The sequence below is a fragment of the Ips typographus genome, linkage group LG1 (assembly GCF_016097725.1).
Source record: "Ips typographus isolate SLU linkage group LG1, UJ_Ityp_2.0, whole genome shotgun sequence".
NCBI lineage: Eukaryota > Metazoa > Arthropoda > Insecta > Coleoptera > Curculionidae > Ips > Ips typographus.
The window spans coordinates 24792829-24820728 of record NC_138422.1 but is presented as its reverse complement, the minus strand read 5'-3'; the positions used below and the strand labels follow the sequence as shown (position 1 = coordinate 24820728).

The following is a 27900-nucleotide window of genomic DNA, read 5'->3' as shown; positions in this document are numbered from 1 at the left end:
ACACATTTGGTAATGTTTTAGTTCATACTACAAATAAATAAAAAGCAGTATCAACAGTACTATTTTTATTATAAATTTAATACAATAAACAAATGCAATTTCTGAACGAAGCGTGACTAGAATTAAATGAGGAACATACTAGTCCGAGAACCGCAACCGCATGTTTTTTGACAGAGCAACTGTCACTTGCGTCAACACTGTCACCCGATCAGTCAGTTGGCTCATTATTTGTCAAAGTCAGAAATGAAAACATCTTGATTCTTTTCCTAAGTTAACAAATTTTTATTTTAGTGCATTTAACTAAGACAGTTTTCGTGTTGTTTCTTTTAATTTAATTAGTTCAAGTTATCTTCTCGTTGTTGTCTTAGTCAATTATCGGTTCTGACGTATTTCTGGGGTGGTTTGCTTCAGTCCTTATGCAACGCTAGCTAGGTAAGTAGAAGGTACCATTAGTATAGTCTGATGAAGGTTAACATTTCTTTTGATCTATTTTACTTGCCCACTGCTTCTGCCTTTCTTCGTTCAACTAGAGCGTTTTTATAGAAAATCTCACTTAATGCCACAGATATGGTCAGGCCCATCACTTTCAATCTGCTTTTCTGCATCAAATAGTCAGTATATTAACTGTGGAATAGGAACTTTTGTTTTCAAAGTTTGAAGGGTATTTGAAGTTCCAGCTTTATTTTAGATTCAGTTTGAAGTCCACACACAAGCCAGCTTTTAATATTAATTTTGGAGTTTCAGGTACTTACATACATATTTCTTTGTTATTTGTACAAAGTTGCACATTGGAAAAATGGTTGGGTTGGGGTTAGGTTCCATAACAATAAAAGTTGATAGTGATTTCAAGGGCATATTTTGATCAGGGTCTTTGAGTAACTAAAACTTAAATGTTCAAGGAAAGCATGGACAGTGTGTTTGACTCTATCTACTTTTCAAGGTTTATTTAAATGGATTGTACTTAAATAGATATTTTATTTGAGGTTTACAGTTGTATTAAATAAGCACCTTAAACAAATCAGTATACATTCTAGATTTCAGTGAGGTCATTTGAAACATTTTGTTCCTGATTGCCATACGATGAATTCATCACTTTTAATTTGAAGGTGGTCTCATCTCATCATCTCAAAGGCAAAATAATAGAAATAATTGTAATTTGTAGACAAAAGTATTTACTGGAACAATAACAGAACTATTATACAAAATACTGCATAATATATTTTTATGTATTATGAGTGGAAAGTACATCCTTTTTGCTCTAATAGAGATGTTTTAATGCAAAGTGGAGAGCAGCAATCACTTTAAAGCAGAAAATAAGCTTTTTGTTCATAATACACACAACATTTTTTATGCAAACAATGCATCATTATGAAATGTTTGTATAAAAAAAAATTATGAGTCAATGGCTAAAAATGATATGAGAAATCCTGTATGCCACAATGCAAAAATATTACAAAAATAAATATAGCAATACTTATTGGACCTTGTTGAAAAATTAGTTAAAAAGCAAAACAATTTAAACTCAACTTTGTACTGTGTGAGTATGATACTGTGTATGTGATGTACTTTTTATATAAAGTCCCTGTAAATGTTAATGTGTCATTGTTTTTTGGTTGTGGAAGTATTGTCACTAGGTTTTTATGTTTTGTTTTGCTAAATTTACCCACGCCCACGCTAAATTTATTGGTGTCTAATTTCATTTAGTAACCTTACCTTTTTCTAAGAAATAGTTTGTTTGCTTCAATTATTCCCCTTCATCAGCTGAAGATCTAACTTGGATTTTAAGTCTGTCATATATCCTCTGGAAAAAATTGAAAATACTCGATTAGTTTGGAGAATAATTATGCTGTAATAGTACTGTGAATTACGACTCCTCTATTTTTTAACACAGTACAATAATAATAATAGCTTATACCCTGAATCCTAAATTACAGCACTGATAGGTTTACAATTTTAGGTTCTGTCTTTATAAATTTAGGGTTTTTCAAATTAGTGTGCCATATCTTGACACTCTGTTGAGCCTATAATCTCTATGTTTTTTTCATAATAACCTCCTGAAGATGGTGATTATTTTGAAACAATTTGCAATAAATAATGATATAAAACAATCAATTTATCTTTAAATAGGTATTTGCTACTAGATATTCTCTGCTTTAAAATTTCCTTTTTAGGTAACAGGATTTTAATTACTAGGAAAAGGTTACCTAAAAAGTGCACCAAACTTTTTTATTCCTTACATTTTGTATTTTGGACTTTTGAAATACAGGTTATGCAGAGTCAAAAAGAAGTTTTTTGGCTGTGTGAGCACCATCATTCAACATAAAATATAAACACATTGAGCTGTGTATTTAACTGATAATTAAAATGTAGTAATACCCAAGGTGGCTTGGGTGTGGCTACAATAGATAATAACAGAAATGTTCTAAAATTCACTCATTTACAGTCAAGCAGGATTTGTAGATTAACACAGTATAACATTACTCAACAGAAACCTTGTGTCTAACCAATCGAAATGGGTTGTTTTCTTGGTATGACATTTGTGTGTTGTGTTAATCTAAAAAAATCCAGCTTCCAATGTCATTATTGGAGCTTTGGATACTGATCCTACTTATAACTATTATCATATTTAGTGATTGATAGGGTGATGTTTGGGATATTCCTGTTTCATTGTAGTGATACTGTAATTACTACTTTAACTGATTAAATCTAAATTCAAGTATGTCTGAAATAATTGTAGTTGCTAATAATTTAAATTTCCTGTTTTGTGTAAACTTTGTATTAGCTAAATTCTCTAAAGATAATGTTATTATCTTATCAGTGATGTAAAATTCGAAAAATGGATAGTTGTAGTGTATCCAAGGTGTGTGTAAATCACAGAATAACAGTCACAAATTGGAGGTTTGTATATAACTGGATAAATCATATGATAAAATTTGATTCTGCTCTCTTGCCAAATAAATTCCACATAAAAACTTATGGAAGCTTTGTTTAGTAATAGTAATACTAATTATTATTTCATGCAGTACTGATAATTATTACTCTGTACCATTCTTAAAATGTGAATCTTACAGAATAATACACAGTTGAGGTTAGATTATTTAACAGTTATTGGTTCAGTTGCACCTTTTGTAGAGTACACATTCTCAAGAAAGAAAATCTTCGATTTCAATTTATTCAGCATTTTCAAAGTCCAGTAAACTACCAAAAGGCATTTTTTTGATAAATAAACTACAAGTTCCGACATTTCAAACTAAACTTTGAGGCAGGTTTTACGTTATGTGGGATGAGCCCATTATTATTTTTTTGAACCTGCTACCCCTTTCCACAAAAAGGTCCAACCAAGATTCAGATTTTACAAAGAAAAAGTGTTGTAAAACTGTGAATGATGTCATATGAGTGCTTATGTAAAGTTTATGCATGTGTGTTTACATCATGGTTTACATCAAATAATTCTTTTTATGTTCCTCTGCTCAGGTAGAATATAAAACATGTGACAACCAATCTCAAAAAAATTATTTTGATGTATTTATGCTCCTTTTCTATTTTCATGGAATGAAAGTACTATTTTCTCGACTATTTTGTAACGTTTCTTAGCACCATTTTATTTCTGGATTGATGATTTTTAATTGACTTACATATTGGCTTCCATTATACATACAATAAATGGGTCATAGATTAACATCCTGTTCTTTGAAAAATCTTATATTTTCTTGAATTTCGGTAATAAACCAGTTTTTTTTTGTTTTTGAGTTTAATTATTCTCATAACTAGTACTGACACAACACTTGAATATTAAGTTGTTTTGTTTAGACTAATTTTTGTTAAGAAAAACAGGTATTCTTGATTGATTTCTTTCACTCATTGCTATTGTTTCTTCAAATTTAGTTTCAACTGCCAAAATAGCAAAAATGTGAACTCTTGTGAACAGAACAGTGTTTCGTTTCCTTTGGATTTTGGTTGTAATAACAAAACTTTCCTAGTTTAACTTGTATAAGACAACTCAAACACAAATTTTTCTAAAAAAGGCTGAAATATGATTACCATCTAAAGGATTCAGTTACCATATAAAATTTTAGTTTAGGTGATTTGTTTAACAAAATTTTTTCCAGAGTAAATTTTTCTGTTTTGGGTTTTTCATCACAATACTGTTTTGTTTTAATTTTGCAGGTATCCTTACTCATAACACAAATTACTTTATTTTCTTTTTTTGGAAAAGCTTAAAGAGTGTCGCTTAAACCGTGGGCCGGGCTGACCGCCCGGGATACTATCATCCTGCACCCAACAAGTACTATGGCGGTGAGTCGAGTACCGAGTCCGCCGCCACAAGAAGTCAACACACCAGTTGCAGAAAATTGGTGTTACACACAAGTATGAATCCGGCAAAACTTCTGGATTGTTTGTAAAAAAAAAATATATTAATTCCAGGTTAAAGTTGTTAAGTTCAGCTACATGTGGACCATCAATAACTTTAGTTTCTGCAGAGAGGAGATGGGTGAAGTGCTCAAATCATCCACGTTCTCCGCAGGCGCTAACGATAAGTTGAAATGGTAGGACTTTTGCGTTTTTTTTTTGTTATTCCAGTGTTTATCACCCGTTTTTTTTGCAGGTGTTTAAGAGTGAATCCAAAAGGCTTAGATGAAGAAAGCAAAGACTATCTTTCCCTGTATCTCTTATTAGTGTCGTGCAATAAAAGTGAAGTAAGAGCAAAATTTAAATTTAGCATATTAAACGCGAAACGCGAAGAGACAAAAGCAATGGAAAGCCAACGAGCGTACCGATTTGTTCAAGGGAAAGATTGGGGCTTTAAAAAGTTTATACGACGTGATTTTCTCTTAGATGAAGCCAACGGTCTACTGCCAGATGACAAACTAACAATATTCTGTGAAGTGAGTATTTATTTTATTTCTATAGAAGTGTTTAGCATGATGTTTCGACTGTGTACTCTTATACACTTTGACTTAGTTAATAACCTGATTTTCAAAGTTTTATTTGGTTGCTTTCTGGTTGTTTAGGTTGAAGAACTTCTCTTTTTGTCTGAAATGTTTAGGCACAAACGTTTTTAGATTAGAAATTTATGTTTGCAGCTTAGGTCCAAAAGTTTTCCAGTTCTTTAAGAAATTTACAATAAATTATGTCAATCATTATCATCTACTTTGTTATTTATATCAGGTGATCTTGTTCTTCCAATCGATTTACCTGGGAGTCACTTTTTTATCCCATTTTTTCATTGCAAATTTTCTAATTACTGTTGAACTCTGACATAATCCATATGAAACTTAGAATTCAATGTAAAATTCAAAAATAAAGCAAAACCTAAGTATGTTTTATTTGAAAATGAGAAGTGTATCTTTTTAACTTATTTATTATTGTTTTGGGCTGCCCTCTATAGTTGCATCTTCTAAAATTGTCTAAAGAAATGAAGTTCAAAAAACCGCTTTCCAAGAAAAAACCAAATAAAAATACATTTTCAAAACCTTTTTTACTTTTCTAACTTTTTTAATTTTCTTTTTGGAAATTGCATAAAAATTTTGAAAATTCCGTTTTGCCGTCATTTTTGGGGTTTCAGGGACTATAAAAAGCTCAACATTTTCGTTCTTGAACAGTCAGAATTGAACTTATACAGGGTGTTCAAAAAAAATACAGCTAAATCTGACATTAATTAAGGTGTAAAAAAAGTAAATATTTCTGTCTGGTTAACTTTTTTTGGAGAAAAATGGACTTTTATCGTTATTCTCTCTGGTTCATGGACTGTTTGCCTAAAACTGCTTTTTCCTAGGACATATCCATTATTTGAAACAGTGGTAGCTTTAGAGTTTCAGCGTTAGCAGTTGTTACGTTCAATTTCAGTTATTTCCTATAAGTAATAACAATCACAGCATATTCTTTATTATGAAAAAACTACGGATGTGAGCTGTGGATATAACAATAATTTAAGGATGCTGATGTATGAATCTTTATATGTCTAAGAGCCTGTACTTTCACCACGGAATATTTTAATTTCAAAGATAATTTCTATAGAAACCATAACATCAGACACTTAGTAATGCTCAATTCTGTAATATCTAGAGAAATTATCTTAAGAACAAAATTTATCCAGAGGAAAGAAAGGAGAGGAGAAAAATGAAGGAATCATTATTTGATTCCAGTTGTATTTCTTGCAGGAATAACCCTTTGCTACTGGATAGTCTTTTCTTATTTATTTTGGAATTACTAATAAAATATGAATATAAGGCAAAAATGGTAATTGAAAAATAACTATATTTTTTGGTTTGGGTTAAGGGGTTTCAACACTTGTCCGATGTGGTCGCCGTCAGTCAGTTTTTAGAGAATTGCAAATACTTACTTACTTTCCGTGTCCGGGTCACCATTTTCAGATTCTATACTTCCAAAAATCAGCCACAAAGGTGGCTTTGTCATTTGCCTTAATGAGGTGCTCTCCTGTGCCAGTTTCTCCTAAGTTCGGACAGATTGTCAGGTGTTGGTGGTTTTGGGCCGTGCCACATTCACACATGTCATCTTCCCTGTGGCCTCATCTCTTTAGGTTAGTATAGCATCTTGAGACGCCCGTTCTCAGTCTGTTTAGCGCCCTCCACGTTGGGAATGGTAGATGCTGTCCAGGGCTTAGCTCTTCTTTCAAGTCATTCCTTGTGTGGTTGACAGACAGTCAGAGTTGTCATTCGTAAGAAACTTTTGCGGGACTTAAGTCTGCTCTGTGGCAGTTGATGATTATATAAAGGGTGGTTGTGGTCGGTTTCTTGTTTCCTTCGCTCTGATTCCGCAGCAACACGTCTCCTGATTTTAGGTGGGGCGATACCGACTATTGGGTAGATTTTCTCAGTTGGGGTCGGGTTTAAGCAGCCGGACAGTCTCGTCAACGTGCTTGGTGTGGGCAGAATTGGTCCATACTGGTGCAGCGTATTCGGCAGTGGAGAAACGTAGAGCGAGCGCCGACGTCCTGAGGACATGACGTTGTGCTCCCCATTTTGTGTTTGTGAGTTTCTTTGACCTCCTGACAGTGCTTTCGGTAGATTAGAGTTCGGTCCAAACAGATGCCCAGGTATTTCGGTGCATCGTTATGTTCCAATTCCTGGCCTTGCCACATTATCTTTAGCCTCCTGTTTGCTTCCTTATTTCTAAGATGAAGCACACACTTGCGTCTTGTTTGGGTTAGGCTTGATGTAGTTGATCTTGTAGTAAGCTGCTACGTTTTCAAGAGCGCGTGTCAGTTTTTCCTCTACTTCATTGAAAGCTTTGCCTTGGGTTGCTACAGCAGTATCGTCGGCATATTGAACCGTCTTGTATGTTTATTTGTTGGCTGGTCGTTTGTGTAGATTTTGGCGCAAGGACACTACCCTGGGGCAGACCATTCTTCTGATTTCTCCACCGACTGTTCTTGGATTGTAGAGTTCAAGCAGAAATATTTTGTGAGGGCATACAACTTTGATAGCATCCTCTATGAAGGCAATTCCGGATATTTGTTTCCGCTCAAAACCATCTTCAATATATTGAGTGAAGTTAAGGGTTTGACCACTGCAGGATTTACCCGGTCTGAAACCTGCTTGTTTCGGTATCAATTTATCTTCGACGACATTAGAGATTTGGTCAAGTCATCAACCATTCTTTCGGAATTGCAAATGAAAGATACAAGAACGTTGCATACTAAACTATGCTCTAGTCCAACTAAGTTGGTGATCTTGAAAAAAACACAAATCTTATGTTTTTTCAAAATTGACCAACAGGGCCTGCCTAATGTAGACAATATCAGTCTTGCATTGATTATTTTTTTGTGCTCCTTTTCCTTTCAAAACAAAAATGATTTCTAGAATCTTATTAATATCCCTATTTTTATCAAACAATTTGTTTGCTATTATTTTTAGATGGAAAAACAGTAGGGGCAGGGTATTCGAGCACACTATTCGTTAAGTTTTTGAAGGTTGAGGTTTGGAAACATGTTTTAAAACTGTTCGAGATAGTGTTATTTACGTTACGACTATTATTAACTCAACTAAAATTTTCTATACATATAGTGCGTTGAAAAAAAGACAGATTAATTGCATGCTCTTTAAAATGTTGCTCTGCTTGTCTGTTACAGTAGTTACTCATTGCAGTAATTACCATGTTTTTGACATTTCAAACAGTGTGAAAGCATAGTCATTATGAAACTATTGTATCTGAATTTGTCTATAATAGTATACAGAGTTTCTCAAAAAAGGTTTGTCTTGTTTTTCTTTAGGGACCTTGTATTAGTGGTAAATTAATAACTGTCTAATTTGAGGGACAACAATGTCATTTAATAGTCATATTACCCAAAATAAACCACATAACACTTACTATATAAGGGCAACTACCATGCTAACCAATTGTTGAAAAATCAGGGTATACCTGCTGACTACAGCGCTGTCAGTGGGTATGGTCCTAACTTTTTGAAGTGTTTGTACTAAAGTTTTCTATATTACCGGCTGTCATACATTTCGATACAGGGGAAGTTATAAAAAGGTATTGTTATTTTTAGAATAGTACATACAGGGCGATTCTTAATCTATACGGATAAACTTAACGAATGATACCTTATAAAAAAATAATGAGTAATCATGGAAAAAAGTTTAGTAAAAGTATTTTATTTATGAAGATAATCGATAATACAGTGAATTTGCAATGCAATTCACAGTTATCGTAAAAATGTTTTTGCCCGGTTTAGGCCGTGCGAGTAGGTCTCATCGATTCAGCAATTTATAGAAAATGATGGAAATAACTTCGAATAGTTGGTATCAATCATATTAGTTAATAATGCACTTTCAATTATAATTTTGAATTCACGGTAATGTATTTTTTTTCAAATTTGTCTCTGTAAATAAAAAAACTTCACTTTTACTAAACTTTTTTCACATTATTAATCATTATTTTTCATAAGGTATCATTCCCTAAATTTAGGCGTATAGGTTAAAAGAATCACTCTTTATTATTAGATGCGTTTCAAGCATAAGAAAGTCGGCTCATTTAACCACATGTGTTATAATGGGTCGATTATTCTTAATCGTTCCAATGAAAGTAAACTCCCCCTATATTGAAAACGCTTGTGCACACTCCACACTCAGCAAATTCTGGAAAATAATGTAGGTAAAGTTATACAAATCACCAAGAAATTTATATCTCACATTCTGAAAGTCGTATAAAATTTTTATTTTTGCTATTTATAAATAATATGGATACATACTAGGTACATTTGAACTTTGAAGAGGTGCTGTCAATAGCAAACTATCTCCATGATGTGAGCTTGTGTACTTTACAATAATAAGAAGACACTATAAACATACAATTATTAAACACGTCAAACTTTTAATAATATTTGCTTAGAAAGCTAGACGATAACTTAAAAGTTAGTAGGTAAATCGTTATTTATAATTCCTTTGTCCCTTACCCGCTACTTCTCTCTTCACTCAGTTAATAATATTAATTAAAAAATTAGTAATCAGCTATAATATATTTCTTATTAGTTTCATATGTAAAACTCTCTAAACTCTCTCTATTATTTTATTTAAAAAATACAAATGGAGTGATGTTCCTGATCGATACTTTTGCAAACAACTAGAATACAATGCAAAAAAAATGGAAATGAATGTCCCCAGCGAATTTGGGACGTTATGCTGATATAGCCTGTTAAGCCTCTATTCTTTCACATACCTTTTGAATTTTTGTTAATATGCATCTGTAAACTAAGATTTTTTTACACCTTTTGTGAAGGAAACAGAAAATTAATCATCCGGTATTGAATCTTATTGATATGAAAGTTAAATTCGCCGTAGACGAAAAATGGCTTACATGAATTGTAATTATTGTGTCCGTTAAAATCGACGGATGGATTGATGATTTCAGAAGAATCATTATTTATGCGAATGTTATTATAAGATTCTTCATTTGATCTATTCTCATCGTCATTTTTTAGGGTCGGAGATGAACTACTTGTTCCTAGAATAAAGAAAAACATGTAAGCACATTATTGTTATTACGTGTCCCAAATGAAACCCAATATTGATAAAAAAATTTATTTGTGTACCTACTTACCCAGTATGGATCGTACTTTCAATCGGGGCAAAAATTTCGTGGGAATGGCCGTTGTTCGAAGCCCTCTTAGAGTACCAGGAACTTTGTCAAAATCGCTAAAGTGAACATCACAAACCCAGTAGGACTTGTAAATTTGGTCATTGCTTTTGTTTTTGAGAATGGGATTTTGGACGCAATTGACCCATTTTTTAAAAAGTTCTTGATTTTTTTTTCGGGAACGTATGACGTTTTGAGAAAACGTCCAAACACTCCGGAACGACGCACTTTTTATAACGATAACACTCCATATTTATTTTACTTCTAAAACTCTGAACTTAACGAAATTAACGAAATAATGAACAAAATTTAATTACTAAACTATTTAAATAAAAATAAAAAAACATAAATATATATAACAAGTATGGAACAAATAAGTTTGCAAATTAAACGTGACACTTTTTCAAAATAATGGCAGCTCTAGTCAAAATACCAATTAACCAATTATTTTGTCTTACCTTCCTCCTAGATTTTTTGATATGATGGTGACATCTATTATTAGAATGCAAAACGTAGATTTTTATACAGCGCCAAATCCTTGCAGTGGGTATGGTCCTAACTAACAGGTTTGGTATATAGGAGTTTCACATATATTATAAGTGATATGTGAAATAAACAAACATAATGACAAACTGTAAGGAATTCAAAACATTTTGTAACACTGTGGAGTGATTCAAAGTATGAGATGCTTGGTTAGTAAAAATTGTATAACGTTCACCTATGAAACCTTTTGATTTGTGAAAAAAGTCGTCAGCAGTAAAATCATTTATTTTAGGTTAGTGTGGTGGCAGATAGTGTAAATATCTCTGGTCAATCAAACACAATTCAGTTTAAAGTACCCGAGTGTCGATTATCCGACGATTTGGGCCTGCTGTTCGAGAACCAAAAGTTCAGCGACGTTACATTATCAGTAGCGGGACGAGAATTTCAAGCCCATAAAGCTATATTAGCAGGTAACTATTTGAAACACCCCGTATATGCTGGAGTTGTATATGAATGTGTGTTGAATATCTTCAGCTCGTAGTCCAGTTTTTCAAGCCATGTTCGAACATGAAATGGAAGAACGGAAACATAATAGGGTAGACATAACCGACGTGGATCACGAGGTTTTACGCGAAATGTTGAGGTTTATCTATACTGGTAAGGCCTCTAATTTAGAAAAAATGGCGGATGATCTCCTAGCGGCCGCTGATAAAGTGAGTTAGTTGCATAAATTTTCGTCTGATATTTAATTACCGCTTTTTTGTGTATTTTTATTTTAGTATGCCCTGGAAAGGCTGAAAGTGATGTGCGAGGAAGCACTATGTACAAATCTCTCTATTGAGAACGCAGCCGAAATTTTAATTTTAGCTGACCTCCATAGCGCCGACCAGTTAAAGGCGCAAGCCATCGACTTTATTAACACGTAAGTAAACTACTTTGGGGATTTTGATTTATTTACTTTTTAATTCAGATGCCAATCATGCATATTATAATTTCTAGCAGTGCATATTGATCAAAAAAGAAAAAAATAACTTATTGCAGTCTTATTATTTTTAAATGAATATCAACAATGCCATTATTGCTTTGAACACGTTATAAGCTGTTCAAAACCAGGAAGAAAAATTTAAAAAAAGTTTTTCCCCATTAATATTTATTGTTTATAAAGAAAACCAGAAAGCCATAAAATCTTTGAATTGTTGGTTTTTTTAGTTCTTTATATTGTTTTTTTTTTAAGTATAATAGAGTCCTAATTTGACATAAACGTTCCTACAAGATTTATTGGATCATAAATAATATTTTTTTGACACTTTTAACCGAGTTTTTGAATAAAATTGTGACAAATATTCTTAATAATGTCTTCACTGTTTTGGTATAATACCTGTGGTATGCAGTATGGAAATTCCAACATAATGTAGAGGAAATCAACGCAAAGAAGTATCAATGGCAAATCAATTATCTAGTCTAGTCAACTGACGTAATTTAATGGTTGGTCACAAGATGTCGATTAGAGTTTTTGATGAAGTGGTCATGTGACCACCTAGCAACTGACTGATTTTAACTGTTATATTTAGTTTTATCTCTAAAAGGTCTTAAATATGCTTAAATTATTTTGAAAATTTAGTTTTGGACAATGTCCCGAAGAGGGCGTACTAAATACTTGCAGAAGTAAGCTACATTTACTATAAACCACTTTGATTAAATCATTATTCTTCATCTTTGAAGAAACTGCGATAACTTTGAAACGCTTCATCGAAGAGCATTGAATTGGACATTATTGAAATAACCAGAATTTCATCAGAAGCCTTAAATGATTATTTAAAGTTGTTTCCTTTCATCAACAGATGGCACTTTTTACAAAGTCCTACCATTTTACTGCCCAAGTCAAACAAATCAAATGCAACCCATAGCATTGATTAATGTCAAAACAGAGAGAACTCAATACTACATCAGACAGGAAAAACTGCAACTTTCTGGCTCTTAAGTTTTTCAGAGAAAAAGCTATTTTTAAGTGCGCAGAGCACAATATAATAGTATTTTAAGCAATAAATACAATAAAAAATAAATAATCATTAAGTAATGGTTCAGTAACAGTGTAGCCTGTGACAATTTGAATTTATAATTTTTAGCATTTGGCCCATACAGCTAACTTTATCAACCTGGAAAGTTAAATCGAAATGCAGCTGTCATATAAACATGTTTTAATATTTTGTGTCAAACAACAAGCTTAAGAAACTGTCAAAGATTAATCATTGAAAATAGTTTTTTTTCTGCATATATTGATATAGAAGAAAGCTAAAGAGTTGCGGTCTTCGCTTTCTGATGTAGTATTTAGTCCTCTTCATTTTGACGTTAATTATCGCGATGGTTTGATTTTTTTTTGAGTTGAGTGGTAAAATCAGAACAGCATAGGCACATGTAATTAATATGGTAAAATCTTTGTTACATGATATTGAGTTGAAACAATATTCATTACAAATTATTATAATAATTTACCAGTTTTTTAACAATTAAATTACATTTTAAAGTCACGTGATTGTTTTTGACAGGTGGCAGTTGGCTTGGACAGTGTTGCAGGCTCTAAAATGGCATAATCAAAGTCACGTGATGTGTCTCTTGCAATTTTAGCTTTTACAACTGTCTAAAATCGTTTAAATTTAATTTACCAAATTTTTAAATTTTAAACCACATTTTAAAGGTCACGTTACTAATTTTGACAGATGTCAACTGACCTTTACAGTGTTGCAAGACCATGCAGAGTTGCATTTTCGACGTCACGTCACGTGTATTTTGCAATTTAAGTTTTAACAACGTTAAAATTTACTTTACCATTTTTCAAAGTTTAAACTGCGTTTTGAAGTTTACGTGACTGTTTTTGACAATGTCAATTGGTCTTTACAATGTTGCAAGCTCAAAAATTGAATTATCAAGTCACATAACCTAGTTTTTACAATTTTTCTACTGTCTAAATTTAAATTACCAATTTTCAACTGTTTTTTTAAATGATAAGTGTTTTTATTTGACACTTGCTAACTTGGTTACTATGACAGTTAGAAGATTCGTGCAAACGTCAAAATATAACCCATAATTTCAGGCAACCGTACAAACAATATTTTTTGTTTGTCAGAATTTGGAAAAACGGTCACCTGACCTTAGAAAATCAATTTGAAGCTTTCGGCACAAGGTCAAATCAAGTGTCAAAAATTTGGTAAAACCGTTATGTTGTCACCTAACCTAACCTAAAAACTGTTTTGGGTCTTTAAAATTTGTAAAAACAGCCACGTAACCTGAGGAAGTCATTTTTATTGTATCATTAATCCTTATGACGGTTTGACAATAGTCAAAAGTCAAGTACAAATTGTAAAAGCAGACATGCTCTTAATCTAACCTAAAAATTGTCAAGTGACCATAAAAAAATAATTTTAAGGGTGTATTTCATCATTATCTCAATATTAGGGGACTTAAAACTAAATTTAAGAATGCCACAAATGTGTAAACATTTGAAGGTATCCTGAGGTAGTTTGAATGATTTAAAGGCATTTCGAGGGTATTTCAAGGCAGTTTTAAGGCATTTTGAGCAATAATATAAAGAAAAACAACTTTAGACCAAAAAATAGATATTTAACGAGAAGGGACAGCCGACATAATTCCTCTGATGTTGGGGTGATGTTTTTGGCTGACCGGGGTTTGCCTTTGGTGGGGAACATGTTGCCGGTTGTCTCTTATCTTATTTCACTATGAAATAAAAATTGCTTCCAATTTTCAGGATCAAATAAAAACTAATTTCTTATAATCATTATTTACTTTTTTTGAGTCAGTGTTTTAAGTTCGTCTTAATCATTGGAAGATATCAATTCTTATTAACTTTAAACTGATGTTTTAAAATAAATATTTGATCTGGTCTGAGATATGACAACGTTTTTTAACAACCTGAATGACCAACCAATGAAACTCCTGATAATTAAGGATCAAAGCTGATATCAGTTGATTGTCTCTTAATTGTCTCTCTAATTCGTTTTCTCTTTTCAACTGTCTCTTCTTGTTAAATAGCTATTCTTTGTTTAGACTATCATTTATTGTGCATCTGAAGAAAAAACTCTTTTCAATGGTGCCAAACTCAATGCTCTACGACAGTTTCGAAGTTATCGCAGTTTAATTTAAGCAAAATTTTCACCAGTTTATTTCAATAGATGCAGAAAAACGAAACATGTTGAACCCTAAAATTTGTGATTTTCTTATATTCCATAGAAGAATTGCAAAGGAAATAAAAAAAATTAAAGTTTAGTCATTCATTTATTCAATTTTTTGTCATACAGAACAAAACATAAAAAAGTATTATAAGATTGTTAAAATAATATGTAAATAAACAAATATTTAAAAAATTAGTGACACTTAAGTTTTGACATTTTTACAATTTGCTCAAATGGTTAATTTAACTCGCTTTTTTGTCTTTGCTACTCAGTATTCAGAGTGTGTTAAATAAACCCAAGGTCTCATTTGATTATACAGGGTGGTCCAGTTTTAAATGTTAATAATCCACTATCCGATAGTTTATCAAAAAATAAGTTGACATACATTATGACATTTTGCTGAAAAACGCTTCCTAAGGAAGATACAGTCCTCCAAAATTTAGTTTAAAAATTCGTTTTTTTGCTATAACTGTCAGACCGTTGGAGCAATTTTGATTAAATTTTCATCAAGTACTTATGAAATGAATGCTCATTAAGTGATGTGAATGACGTTTTGTCAAACTTGTTCAGTGGCGTAGATACAGGGAGATGGTGTTCATTTTCCCACTCTATTTTTTACGCTGACTGGATATTTCACAAAAATTACAGTTTTTTAATTTCCGTCTTCAATTTAAAGAAAGATGTATTTGCTGTCAAATTTTTATTTAAAATTATTTTTACGAGATAACTGAGTTATTACGTTTTAAAACCCAAGAAAAGAGGGATATCCGGGCAGCAAAATATCATTTTGTAAAAATAAATCTGCCAGAAGTGGATTCTCCTTCAAAAAATAAGTTGACATGTTTTTTCGTCATTTTATAAAAGACCTCATACTAAGAGACATACAGCCCTCTAAAATTCGGAAAAATCGTTGTTTTTTGTTAAAATCTCAGACCATTGAAAGTGAAAACCGATCAATTCTGACAGTTATGACAAAGAACCGATTTTTGTGAACTGAAATTCTGGACTGTATCTTTCTTATTAAGCATTTTTTACAAAAATGACATAATGCATGTCAACTTATTTTTTGATGGGCTATCGAATGGTGAATTATTGACATTTAAAACTGGACCACCCTGTATTTAAGTTAATTGATTTGATTTAGTGTCATCTGATTTGTGTTTTACTTGTAACTAGACACGCCACTGATGTCATGGACACCCCTGGATGGAAATCGATGATACAGACCCATCCGCACCTAATCGCGGAGGCGTTCAGAGCTCTGGCCACGCAACAAATTCCTCCGATAGGACCGCCCCGGAAACGCGTAAAACAGAGCTGAAATTCCCCCGTAGAATTTCAAATTCTACCATGCTGACTGTTAAAATAATGTGTTCAAAACTTGGGCCGATCAATATTCTCCAAAAAAAAAAAAATCTTAAGCTCGAACGAATCCTTTTTGACTGTGTTGTTGTTTTTTGTTTCTTTTCCAACTAAATAACGAAAAAAATAATATTGATGGGCTTTGATCATGTAGATTTAAATCAGAACCGACGTGTATAATGTTAAAAACGTGTTAACGTGACGCTTTTCCTAATTTCTGTCTTGTACATTCAGTGATTAAAAGTTTTTTTTCTCTCAATTTCCAAGTCTTTCGACAGTGACGGTTGAACCGAACTACCTCATGTGATTCGGGAGATTGTGAATCGTTTTCGTTGGCTTTCAGTGTCGTTTAACCACAAACAATTAAATTACTTTTGCCGTATTTGTTATGGTCCTTTTCCAAATCATTTTTATTTTAGCTCCTGTTTAGGATTGCAGCCACTTTTAGGTAGGTAATGCAGTTTTTTCTGGGGTAAGTCATATTATTTTTGCCAATAAAATAGTTTTTACTTTTAGTAAGTTATTTCAACGTTTATTGCTTACATTACAATAATTTAAATAAGCGTAAATAGTTATCCTTCGCAAAAACAGCCATCTTTAGAGTTTTCTAGAATCCAATCTAAGTATCGAGTCACTCTTGTGTACACTCCTGGATAACCTGGTCTTGCGCATCCATTACCCCACGAAACAATACCTAAACAGTAAAAAAAGTGTATTAACCTTTATTATTATATAGGAATCTTATCTTATAAGGAAAAAAGCTAGGAGAGTTATTCAAAGGAGAAATAGAGTGAGAATTCTGGAATTTTTACGTAATGGAATTTATGCGAATTTGTAGCACTTCTCTTTAGCATAAGTCAAAATTTTATTGGAACTTTGGAAGAAACTTCAAGTGATATTAGGTCTAGGGTAATTGAGAACGCTATACAGGGTGGTCCAGTTTTAAATGTCAGTAATTCACCATTGGATAGCCCATCAAAAAATAAGTTAACATACATTATGTCATTTTCATGAAAAATGCTTCTCAAGGAAAATACAGTCCATAAAAGTTCAATTTAAAAAATCGGTTTCTTGTCATAACTGTCAGACCGCTGAAGCAATTTTAATCAAATTTGGAACAAATACATATTAAATTAATACTCATTAGGTGATGTTAATGACGTTTGTCGAAACTGTCTCTGTGTGTTAATTTTTCTATCTTATCCTTATTTTTCAAAAATTCCAATTTTTTTTATTTCACTTGTTCAATTTAACAAAAAAAGAATTTTTTTTTATAAAATTCTGATTTGAAACTTTGTTTACGAGATAATTGAGTTATTACGTTCAAAGACTCAAAACCAACCCAACCCAACTTAAGAATTGTCTTGAAAACGGTGAAAATTGACCTAAGAAGCTTAAAAAATGTCTTTGTAGCCAGTTTTCATAGTATCCAGACAAATTGAAAGGCTTTAGTTTTGAAAATTGACTTATTAACCAGTAAATTTACTTTGAAACGGTGAAAATTGACTTGAGAGGCTTAAAAATTGTCTTTGTAATTAGTTTTCACAGTTTTCAGACAAATTGAAAGACTTTAGCCTTGACAATTGACTTGGAAACTGTGAAAATTGACTCGAAAACTGTCTTTGTAGTCAGTCGTTATAGTTTTCAGCTAAATTGAAAAACTTTAGTAGTGAAAATTGAATTGTAGCCATGAAAAACTACTTTATCTGGAATTTTTGACTACAAATTCACACATTTCAACCTTGAAAATTGACTTGGACTGGACACCAAAAAGTGACTGAACCAATGAAAAGTGACATCAAAAGCTTAAAATTTGCATTAGAAGTAAATTTTCATAATTTGAAAATACATTTCAATATATTAGTCATAAATACAGGATATTGACATTAGATTCATGAAAATTGACTTGAAGACTAACTTTTCAAGTTTTTTTACTTTGCTTTTCATTTTCTTAGAACTCTGGACTATTTTTAGGGCTCTTATCTTGGAAAATCGAGTTTTAGGGTTATCTTCACCAAGTTTTTGACATAGCAGACTTAAAAAACTATTTTTACGTTTTCCATACGCTTAAACATGCCATTTTACGCTTCGTTAGTATTAAATTGACTTCTAGACGCTTCACTGTGCTTTAAGGCTCAAAAATCGAATTTTAAACTATTTTTTATAGTAAAAGTTGTTTCAAACTCTTCAGTCAGTTTTACACTACCTATAGCCTAAAAAATTGAACGCCAGTAAACATTAGTCCAACAATCCGGTTTTTTGACTATTTTTAGTGTCAAAAATTAACTCGAAAACCTCAGAGATGACCAGATTTGAATCCTTTTGAACCATTTTAAAGTAAAAAATACAATAACCCAAGTAGACATTTTTGCAATTTTGAATAATATCCAGTGAGCGTAGAAAATAAAGACTATCCTTCTAAACAATTTTCAAGAATGTCATTCACATCACATAACGAGTACTCATTTCATAATTACTTGTTCCAAACTTGATCAAAATTGGTCATACGGTCTGACAGTTGTAGCAACTTTGGAGGTCTGTGTCTTCCTTAGGAAGCGTTCTTCAGGAAAATGGCATAATGCATGTCAACTTATTTTTTGATGGGCTATCGATTGGTTAATTATTGACATTTAAAACTGGACCACCCTGTATAATTAGGCAACGTCGTTTTTGCAAAACTTTACGTTTCCTGATTAGCTCCGTACGTCTGTTTTGTTTTTAAAGATGCCAGGTGTCTTTATTTGACACGTGCTAACTTGGTTATTATGACAGCTAGGAGATTCGTTCAAACGTCAAAATATAGCCTGTAATTTTGACCTTCTTTTATCTAAACACGATTTTTTTCAAAAATTACAAATATTTGATATATTGACTAGGGAATAGAGTAGTGCAAGTGAACAAGCATTTTCAAGATGTCGCTCTTTGACAGCTCCTAACTCGGTTCCTGTGACAGTTTGGAGGTTCGTGCTAACGGTAAAATGTAACCCAAAACTTCTACTTTTTTGTCCTGGCAGAGTTATGGAAAAAAACACTAATAACAGAGAAAACCAGCCAAGAACACTGTTGGGTACCACAAACTGAAATACAAAACAGATTTTGAAGGTATAGTGCGTTCCTCATAAACTCATAAACTGTCTCAAAAAGGCGTAATCTGTATGCAATTGGTTTAAACGGATTCCAATTGCTATGTATAGTCGATTACACTGATTTTTATTTTTTTCACACTTTTTCTTCCTTATCTATCTCAGTTGCTTTCGTTAACTGTCATTGCTCTTTTCCTATCTTTTTTAATTATCCCTATTTTTCTCAGTTTCAAAGATAATAGGAATCCTATTATCCCCTTTTTCTTGTTGGAAAATAAAGATTGTTTATATATATATAGGAATCCTACTAACTTGGTTACTATGACCCAAGCTATGATCGCTAGAAGATTCGTTCCAACATCAAAATATGACCCATTCATACAATTTTCTTTAAAAAATGTAAATAACAGATATTTTATCCGAAATAAAGCAGTGCAAGTAAAGAACCTTTTATATATTAAGGTCCGACAGGGCTATTATTTCATCAATAATGACACCTATTAAGGTCAATTATCTAAGAAATAATGCTCTAGGGCGTTATTTTTCATTTTTATTTCATATTATTTATAATGCCCTCTGACCATTTTTAAAATACATATCTACAGAATGAAAGTCGGACATTGAAGACACCACAGGCATTACAGGAAATAATGCCCTTGAAGCCCTCTTAATTACTATTAAGATGTACATAATTTGACAGCTCCTAACTTGGTTTCTGTGACAGTTAGGAGGTTCGTTTCAACGGCAAAATGTAGCCCGAAACTTCTGCTTTATTTTGTCAAAAAAAAACACAATTACAAATAATTTGTGAGTAACTGAAAAAACGTGACAGGTATGAAAAAGCATAAAACACAAAGTTTGTAAACAAAACGAAAATTCTGTGGACAGGACATTCTTGGAACACCACAAGAAAGTTTTGAGGCTGAAAAGAGGAACATAATTATTTAGTATCGGATACTTATGTAGATCCATTGGTAGATCCTAAAGATATTTTTAATTCAAAATTAGAGTTGATTATTACAAAAACTTGCGAGTTAGAATGGAAGTATTGAAAAAAATCCCAAACTTTACCGCTCTGTGTTTTTTTAATAAGAATTTTTCAAATATAGTTGATAATACAGTGCGTTTTTTTTAACGCGCAACATAGGATTTTACGTGTTAAATTTTTAAGCTTATGTTGGACCATGTTATTTTGGAACTACAGGTGTAAAACTTGGAAGATGTGTCTTCAGTACCATGAAGCTTAAGTAAGACCACCAATTCGGTCTAAAAAGTGTTTACAAATTAGCAAAAAGTCATCTTTTTTGGAACATATTTTATCTTTCCATATTCCCTGTATATATGTTTACCTGCTATCTGCCCTGTCAGTATCAAAAACAACACCTACCATACATACAGGGAGTATAAAACTTTTCGAAAGAAGATGACTTTTTGCTAGTTTGTAAACACTTTTTAGACCGAATTGGTGGTTGTACTTAAGCTTCAGGGTACTAAAGACACACTTGTCAAGTTTTACACCTGTAGTTCCAAAATAACATGGTCTAACATGGACTTAAAAATTTAACACGTGAAATCCTATGTTGCGCGTTAAAAAAAACGCACTGTATAGCAAGCAAAGCTTATTTTTGGTTGTAAAGAAGTGGTTAATGTCTGCTATATAAGCCAAGAAAGACATTGTGGTTACTTTTTGGGTTAGAAAAGGGTTGGACGCTTGTAAAATCCAACGAGGGTGTTCAGGAACATACATTTAATTACCCACTTCAAAATATTTGAACCTGGTTTTTCCTTTCATGGTTAGGAAAATGGGCTTATTGCTAATATAAAAGTGCTATTGTATACGAGGTGGACGAGGAGAGCGTTATCAATTAACCCATTTTTGTGTTTTATTGTAGTAATGTAGAAGATGTTGTTTTTTTTTTAAATATGTCTGTAGACTTTTTTATGCATTTGAGAAAAATGAAAAGTATTTTACTGGAACCTCCCTGTATATATCTATATTTTTTAATTTTTTTTTAGACCTTTATTTGTGTAATATTTCGATTTCCAATCGGTTTTAATAGACGTTAGAAATATAACAAATAATAACTTGGGTACTTTCCATAAGTTGGACAGCCAATAGAACTTTCCGAAAACTTTTGTTAAACTAATATTAATGCTTATTGTTTACATACCAATTAATTCATATCTCTTATCCTCTCTCTCCACAATCAGTGGTCCTCCACTATCACCCTGAAAAATCACACATTTTTCCATCCCAATCTCAAATTTCCATTTTATCATACCTGACAGGAGTCTTTTTGTCCAGTCTTAGGATAACCCGCACACAACATATTGTCCGAAATCATTTTAGCTGTGTAATTAGTTTTCCTACAATCATCATTGCTCAATACTGGTACATTCACTTCCTGTAAAATGCACGAAGGTTTTCCGTCTTCTTTCACCGTACCCCAACCGGCTGCTGTGGCCACTTTTCCCACGTAAACCTCATCTAATAACGTTTCTTATCAAATTCGCATTTAATTTGAAATAGTCGATATACCTTTGAGTTTGGGCAGACAAACTGGCTTGATATGTTGTGTTATGGGTACTCGGTCGTTCAGTCTTAATAGGGCAATATCATTGTCGAAATTCAGAAAACTAAAAGCTCCAGATACGGCTCTTAGAACGAACCTTGATTCTGGTCTTTTAGAATCGTTGCATCTGTCGTGTTCTCCCAATGTTACTTTGATCATAAACCACATGAATCTGAAAGCATTTACAATATTAAAATAAATTAAGAATGGGTCTATCCCACATATCATAAATTTTTGTTTTAATGACTGGAATCGAAAGAATAGGATCAAAAAACTAATTTTTCATATTCTTGAAGAAAAAATTATGGTCGTAAATGTTCCTACATTAGTTTGAATTTGTCCATTAAATTTAAAAGATCCGTTTTGGCGCGCATGTGACGTACGTAATTCTGGGCGATTTTATTGGCTGTTGCACGCCAACTGTTTCACTTGTCGCTGATTGGTTGATAGTGTAGTACGTCACCGGCGGCGGGCGTTTAAAACATGAGATTAATGTAGTTTTTATCATCATTTTTTTTCTATTTAGACTTAATATTTTTCAAAACAAAAAAATACGGGTATAATATTTTCAATCCGTCTTTGTAGTTATAAAAAAAAAAATTGTGGGACAGGCCCATTGATTTATTGTTCAATATGCATGCAGGAAAACAAAAAGTGTTGACGTAAAACCATCATCATCACAATAAGCCTAAAAATCTATTAATTCCATGATCATCAATACATTTAAATCTTAATCAATCAATTAAATTAGGTATACCAACCCTTTAACACAATGAGCGGCAGTTAGAACATATCGGTCATTAATCAGCATTCCACCGCAGTAAAATCGATTAAAATAGGACAGCCTGGCCATCCATGGGAACTCGTTTTCTTGGGTGGGTTTGCCGCCCACTATTCGACTGTTTTCGTTTCTTTCGCCGCATGCTGAAACAAACAAGTTTATGCAAACTTAAATTTAACTTAAATTTGCAACAAGTTTTCGGCGTACGATAGATTGAAGATTTAATATTATGGTTGCTTTTTATTTTTTTTACATAAAAAACTACACCATTTACACATGTTACATTTACATAGACATACACATAGTTTAGAAGTCTAGCGTCAGTTGAATTTTAGAAACCATAAGATGGATTTAAAAAATGTCACTTGTATTTCAGAAAAGGTACTTTAAATTTTAGGATAATAACTTTGATTTTCGAAATTGCAATTTGTATTTCAGATTATTCACTTGTATTATAGAAAAGAGCAGTTGCATTTTAGACATGGTCATTTGTAATTTGGAAAAATTAAGTTGCGCAAAAAAAGTAAATAAGTAAAAAAAGTAAATAGTTTAACGAATATTTTTAATAACATGGTGGTTTAAGCAGTTCAATGAAAAATCGACTTATCTCGAAAACCGTTTATTTTATCGAAATAAAGGAAGAGTACAATTTTTCGATAAAAATGTCAAGAGTATCCATTAATGGCGTTTGCAGCTGAAAGTAATGACAGCTGTCAAAGTTTAAGCCAATTGTGTCTTAGGTCCAGTTAGTTCCTGCCTTTCGAAGACGAGATACCTGGTTTTCATGTCAAATAGAAGGTCTCTTTCGATAAAACATTAAACCCAATAATCATTACAATATACAAAGTGTTTCAAAAGTTTCGGCCAAAAACGTTAATTGGAAGGCAGTTCCTTGGGGCTCGATATTTCCCTTAGGAGTGACTTTAAAAAAATATTATATGAACAAATCGTATTATTTTGACCTCCTTTGTTTGCCCCCGAGAGATTGTCATATAGTTATGGGACACCCTGTATATTTTATATAAATTAATACTCCCCCTTTTTTGCTTAAAGTGATATTAAAAAAACAATGAACTAATAACCACATAGAAACACAAAAAAATCTGAAATTGAAATAACGGGTTCTAAAATACAAGTGACCTTTTCTGAAATACAAGTTACGTTTTCTAAAACCAAATTTACGATAATGAAATACAAGTTATAGATTCTGAAATCCAACTTATATTTTTAAAATCCAAGTGATATTTTCTAAACTACATGTGTAAATGGTGTAGACAATTTAGTTCAGAATATACTGTAGTAGTATGTTTAGTGGAAAACCAATGTATTGCTGTACTGTAGTTTTTAGAACTTTTAAGTAAGATATACAACTATTTAGAAGATTATCTGGACAACATGCATCTGACGATAGTTAGTTTTGAGATTGTGCAGCTGTACTGAATTTTTCAACCGAGAGTGATTTTCGTGCTTGACTTTCTACTGTGAGGGTTTGTAGCACAATTTCTCAGAAAAAAAATTGCAAAAGAATGTATTGAAATAGTTAGTGCTGATTATTTGCCCAAAATTTTAGGGGGGGAGTAGAAAAACATGTAGAAATGATTGTGCTGGCTAATTGCCTGAAATATTGAAAACAAGAACGTACAAAAGTGTATTTCCAAGAGAATAAGAGTAGAAGAATGTGATAAAATGATTCAGCTGGCTAATTCCTCAGGCATTTCAAAAGAAGGCTAACTGATAAAACAAAAGGGGAAGAATGTGTTGAAATGATTGAGTTGGCTAATTGCTCAGCAATGTGAAAAGAAGATACCTGATAAAAGCAGAAGAGAAGAATGTGATAAAGGCCAACTAAGAGTGGAAGGCGAAGAATGTGCTGAAATGATTGAGATGGCTAATTGCTCGGAAATTGCAAAAGAGGACTAACCGAAAGGGCCGTACTTGAGCACAAGCTGCAGGACAGTCTCTGTATAATATTTGTATAGTTTTTTTAATTTGTGGTGTGGTTTTTTAATTGTAACTCCTTTAAATCATCATTTAGAGCAAAAATGCTTTAAAGCAATCTTGTAGAGAATGAAATTCCCTACAACTCTCTAATTTGCACTTTTACTATAACTCCTGAAATAACAGAGCTACGCTCTGACTGTACTTTGACCGTAAATTTTTAGTACAGTATAAGGTCTGTTCGTAGAGGCAATTTCAAACTGGTTTTCAACTGAAAATCGGAAATTGTTGGCTTTTATTGGTTGAATGCTCACGTGACATTGACATTTTAAGGGTAATGGCCAATAGCTGGACATATTCCTCTGATTATTGGTTGGAGATTCGGTTCTGCGAACAGACCTATTGTACAGTTTCACCCTGTACGATTATTTGCCACGATTATGTCAAAAATGCTGAGGCTGGTGGTAATTTTGTTGGTTCACCCTATATGTAGGTATGTCAGTTAGTAGTACCGGGTGGTTCAAACATACATTTTTCTTTGGTTTTTGCCATGGTAATCAAATAATTATTTAAAGTGAAAAAATTTGCTAATCCACGGCTTTACCTGATTTTTTTTGTGTTAGGAAAGTTTACAGTAGAGTTTTCAAGCTTATACAGTAACAGGTCAGGCGCAGTGAATTTTTGAATATCAAATTGTGTAAAAAATCTTAACTGTGCTGTTTGTAGGTCATTTCAAATTTGGCCCCATTACGGTTCTGATTATTAACGAGTTTAACTTATTTTTTGTAGGGATAAACGAAGCTTAGTTACACCAGAAGTTTCAAGGTCAAACAATGTGCAGAACCGGAGTAGTGAATTTTTGAAAATAACATTTTCTGCAAAAACAGGCCAGTACGTCTGGTTTCCAGGAGATTTAACTGAATTTTTGTGGGGATAAACCAAGCTGAGGTGAGTTTACTCCATAAGTTTCTAGGTTATACAATGAGCAGATCCGGAGTAATAAATTTAAAAAAAATATATTTTTAAGTGACTAAACTAAAGGGAGTTTAAGCAGGATTCACTTCATTATTTGCCCGTAGAAAAAAACGTTTCCAACTCGAGCGAAAAGTGCCTTTTCCCCTTCATATTATTAAATATAACATCATATTACTAAATGTTCGCTTAATACCGGCTTATTTGTTGGTTTTTAATAAAAAAACCAAATCATCTATTACCTATACCAACTGTGTCAGTAAATAAACTTTCGTTTGTCTGAAATTTAAAATCGAAGAACAAATAATCATTATTATTCGCAATGCAATTCCATATTGCAATCGCCTAAAAAATAAAACCTTGACATCGAAAATTCGGCTACCCAGTTCCGCTCTCATACATTTCACTGTTCCACTTACCGTAAACTTTGACATAAAATAAACTAAAGATACTATTTTTTCAAAAATTTTGAGGACTTACTGCAATGACAGGCTGAGGGTGGAGTGTCATGCCTTGGAGGAGGCTGATTTGAATTACCAAAGAGTCTGGAAAGTGCTGTTGCATACGGATTATCTGCCTGAAAAATATTATAAGTTTTAGTTAAATTTTACTTTCTTCATTTCGTATTCAGTTCATGATTACACAGAAATTTAGGTCCGTATGCAGTTCTTGTCTGATTTGACCTACACCACTGTTACTTTCTATGTAGCGAATTGTTTAAAACCACATTTTCACAGTGAAATTTTCTCTTTAAAAGTAGCATGAAATATTAATTTTCTGCATAAATATAAGAAAGCAAAAGCCACAAAACTTTTACTTATTATTCCAAATCCATTTTTATCAAACGACAGACAGAAATAGCAGACTACATACTTTTTGATCCCATTTGCTGAGAAAAATACCATTAATCCTAAAATGTCTACGACAAAATAGTTTTTTTTTGTCGTAATTTTGATATTCTGCAGTTAGAGGTATTGTCCTATCACATTCATTGAAAAATAATGCAAAAATACACAATAACCTTAATTATAACTTTGAATTAACTGTTTTAGTATGTAAAATGTGATAATTGAACAGTAAAACAAGTTTTTTGACAACTTACTTTTCCACTGTCTAACACAAAAGCGATAATCACTAACGAAAACGTAATTTTGCCGTTAATCGGACGCATATTTCACCGAAATTCACCAAGTCTTTGTCAGCATGAACTCGCGAGCTTAACAATAATAATTAGAAACCGGCGATCAAAAAATTATACGAATTCATTGAACTGTCGAGGACCGAAGAAATCGAGTTAACTGTTTTTATGTCCAATCGACTGGTGTGTATGTGTTTAACACGAGCAAGAAACCAAGTTCAAAGCCAGCTACCTACGGCGTTTTCTTCGCGATTATTCGTGTATTCCTCTTCAGTTCAGTCTGAATTCATTAAACCACTTTCTGTTATCGTCGAGGAACCTGAAATTTCTTTAGCATTCAGGTTTGGGCAGGTTGTGGTGCTAAATGAACGTTTAAATGTCTATTAACAATTTGGTTGATGATGATGTTTGGTGTCAACAAAAAACCCCAAAATTAGTATACTTTTCGTTAAATAGTGGTTTTTCATCTTTTTGTTATTAAACCAACATATGTAAATAGTTATTTTTCAGGACAACCCCAGATATTTTTAAAATTATGGAGAAAGATATCATTGAAACGCTAACTTCACTTTTTAGACAAAATACATGATACTGGCATAATTCCAGAAATATGGCTTGCTTCCTCCTTTATTACATTGCCCAAGAAATTCAATTCAGTGTTTTCAAAGAGGTGCTGGAAAACACAAATCGAGGCATTAGAGTTAATGGCGAAATCATATATCCGCCATGCTGACGACACCGACTTATTATTGGACAGTATGGAACAAGAGTTAATTAACTAGTGAGGAGTACAAGCTGAGATTAATTGTCAATAGGACCAAATATATGGTGATTAGTATTAATCCAACTCAACCAGGTAACAGGTGTAAAAACAATAAACCATTTGAATGGAAGATAAAGTTTACTTATCTCTCTTAAGACTGAGAAAACTCACAGGAGATGAAACATTTGAATTGAAATAGCGGGAAATGCGTTTATACAAATGAAACCAGTTCTGTCATGTTGAGACCTTGAATCTGGACCACAAGACGCAATGGAAAGAAAGCTGCAAGCTTTTGAAATGTAGATTTTTCAAAAGAATTCTTAGAATCTCTACCTACGAGGAAGTACTTTGAAGAATGGGATGTAAACCTGAAATCATGCTCACTGTAAAACATGGAAAATGAAAGTCCATTGACCATATATCAAGAGAAACAGCAAATACAGAATTCTCCAAAACATAGTTTAAGGTAAAGTTGATGGCAGACAAGGGCCTGCGAGAAGAAGAGTTTCTTCGCGAAAATGC

At 32.6% G+C, this 27900-nt stretch overlaps 2 protein-coding genes and 1 long non-coding RNA gene across 4 annotated transcripts; 1 reads left to right on the top strand and 2 right to left on the bottom strand.

Moving 5' to 3' along the window:
• Positions 1-218: 218 nt before the first annotated feature.
• Positions 219-16512, top strand: rdx (BTB/POZ and MATH domain-containing protein rdx). The gene is made up of 8 exons (XM_081989227.1): positions 219-432; positions 4217-4368; positions 4426-4547; positions 4607-4886; positions 10874-11051; positions 11116-11294; positions 11361-11503; positions 15945-16512. The coding sequence occupies exons 2-8, from the start codon at positions 4291-4293 to the stop codon at positions 16087-16089; spliced, it is 1125 nt and encodes a 374-aa protein (XP_081845353.1). The 5' UTR covers positions 219-432; positions 4217-4290; the 3' UTR covers positions 16090-16512.
• Positions 441-6867, bottom strand: LOC145735389 (uncharacterized). 2 transcript variants are annotated; one of them, XR_014179662.1, is made up of 3 exons: positions 6344-6867; positions 1714-1801; positions 441-599 (listed from the first exon to the last, which is right to left on the bottom strand). It is a non-coding gene; the product is annotated as an uncharacterized LOC145735389 (long non-coding RNA). The 2 variants fall into 2 exon arrangements; XR_014179658.1 differs by lacking the exon at positions 441-599 and adding an exon at positions 753-1175.
• Positions 16513-16633: 121 nt separating the features above from the next.
• Positions 16634-26747, bottom strand: LOC145735371 (venom protease-like). The gene is made up of 7 exons (XM_081989247.1): positions 26580-26747; positions 25958-26054; positions 22548-22710; positions 21753-21958; positions 21496-21701; positions 21385-21442; positions 16634-16824 (listed from the first exon to the last, which is right to left on the bottom strand). Exons 1-7 carry the CDS (start codon positions 26646-26648, stop codon positions 16703-16705), a joined length of 921 nt encoding a protein of 306 aa, XP_081845373.1. The 5' UTR covers positions 26649-26747; the 3' UTR covers positions 16634-16702.
• Positions 26748-27900: the final 1153 nt, after the last annotated feature.

Coding starts and splice junctions, on each gene's coding strand:
- LOC145735371 (XM_081989247.1), bottom strand. CDS start 26,648: ATGCGTCCGATTAACGGCAAAATTACGTTTTCGTTAGTGATTATCGCT. Junction 21,702..21,752: donor TTGTCTGCCCAAACTCAAAG/GTATATCGACTA, acceptor AAACGTTATTAG/ATGAGGTTTACGTGGGAAAA. Junction 16,825..21,384: donor TAAGAGATATGAATTAATTG/GTATGTAAACAA, acceptor TTTACTGTTTAG/GTATTGTTTCGTGGGGTAAT.
- rdx (XM_081989227.1), top strand. CDS start 4,291: ATGGCGGTGAGTCGAGTACCGAGTCCGCCGCCACAAGAAGTCAACACA. Junction 4,369..4,425: donor AAAATTGGTGTTACACACAA/GTATGAATCCGG, acceptor TATTAATTCCAG/GTTAAAGTTGTTAAGTTCAG. Junction 11,052..11,115: donor CCATAAAGCTATATTAGCAG/GTAACTATTTGA, acceptor GAATATCTTCAG/CTCGTAGTCCAGTTTTTCAA.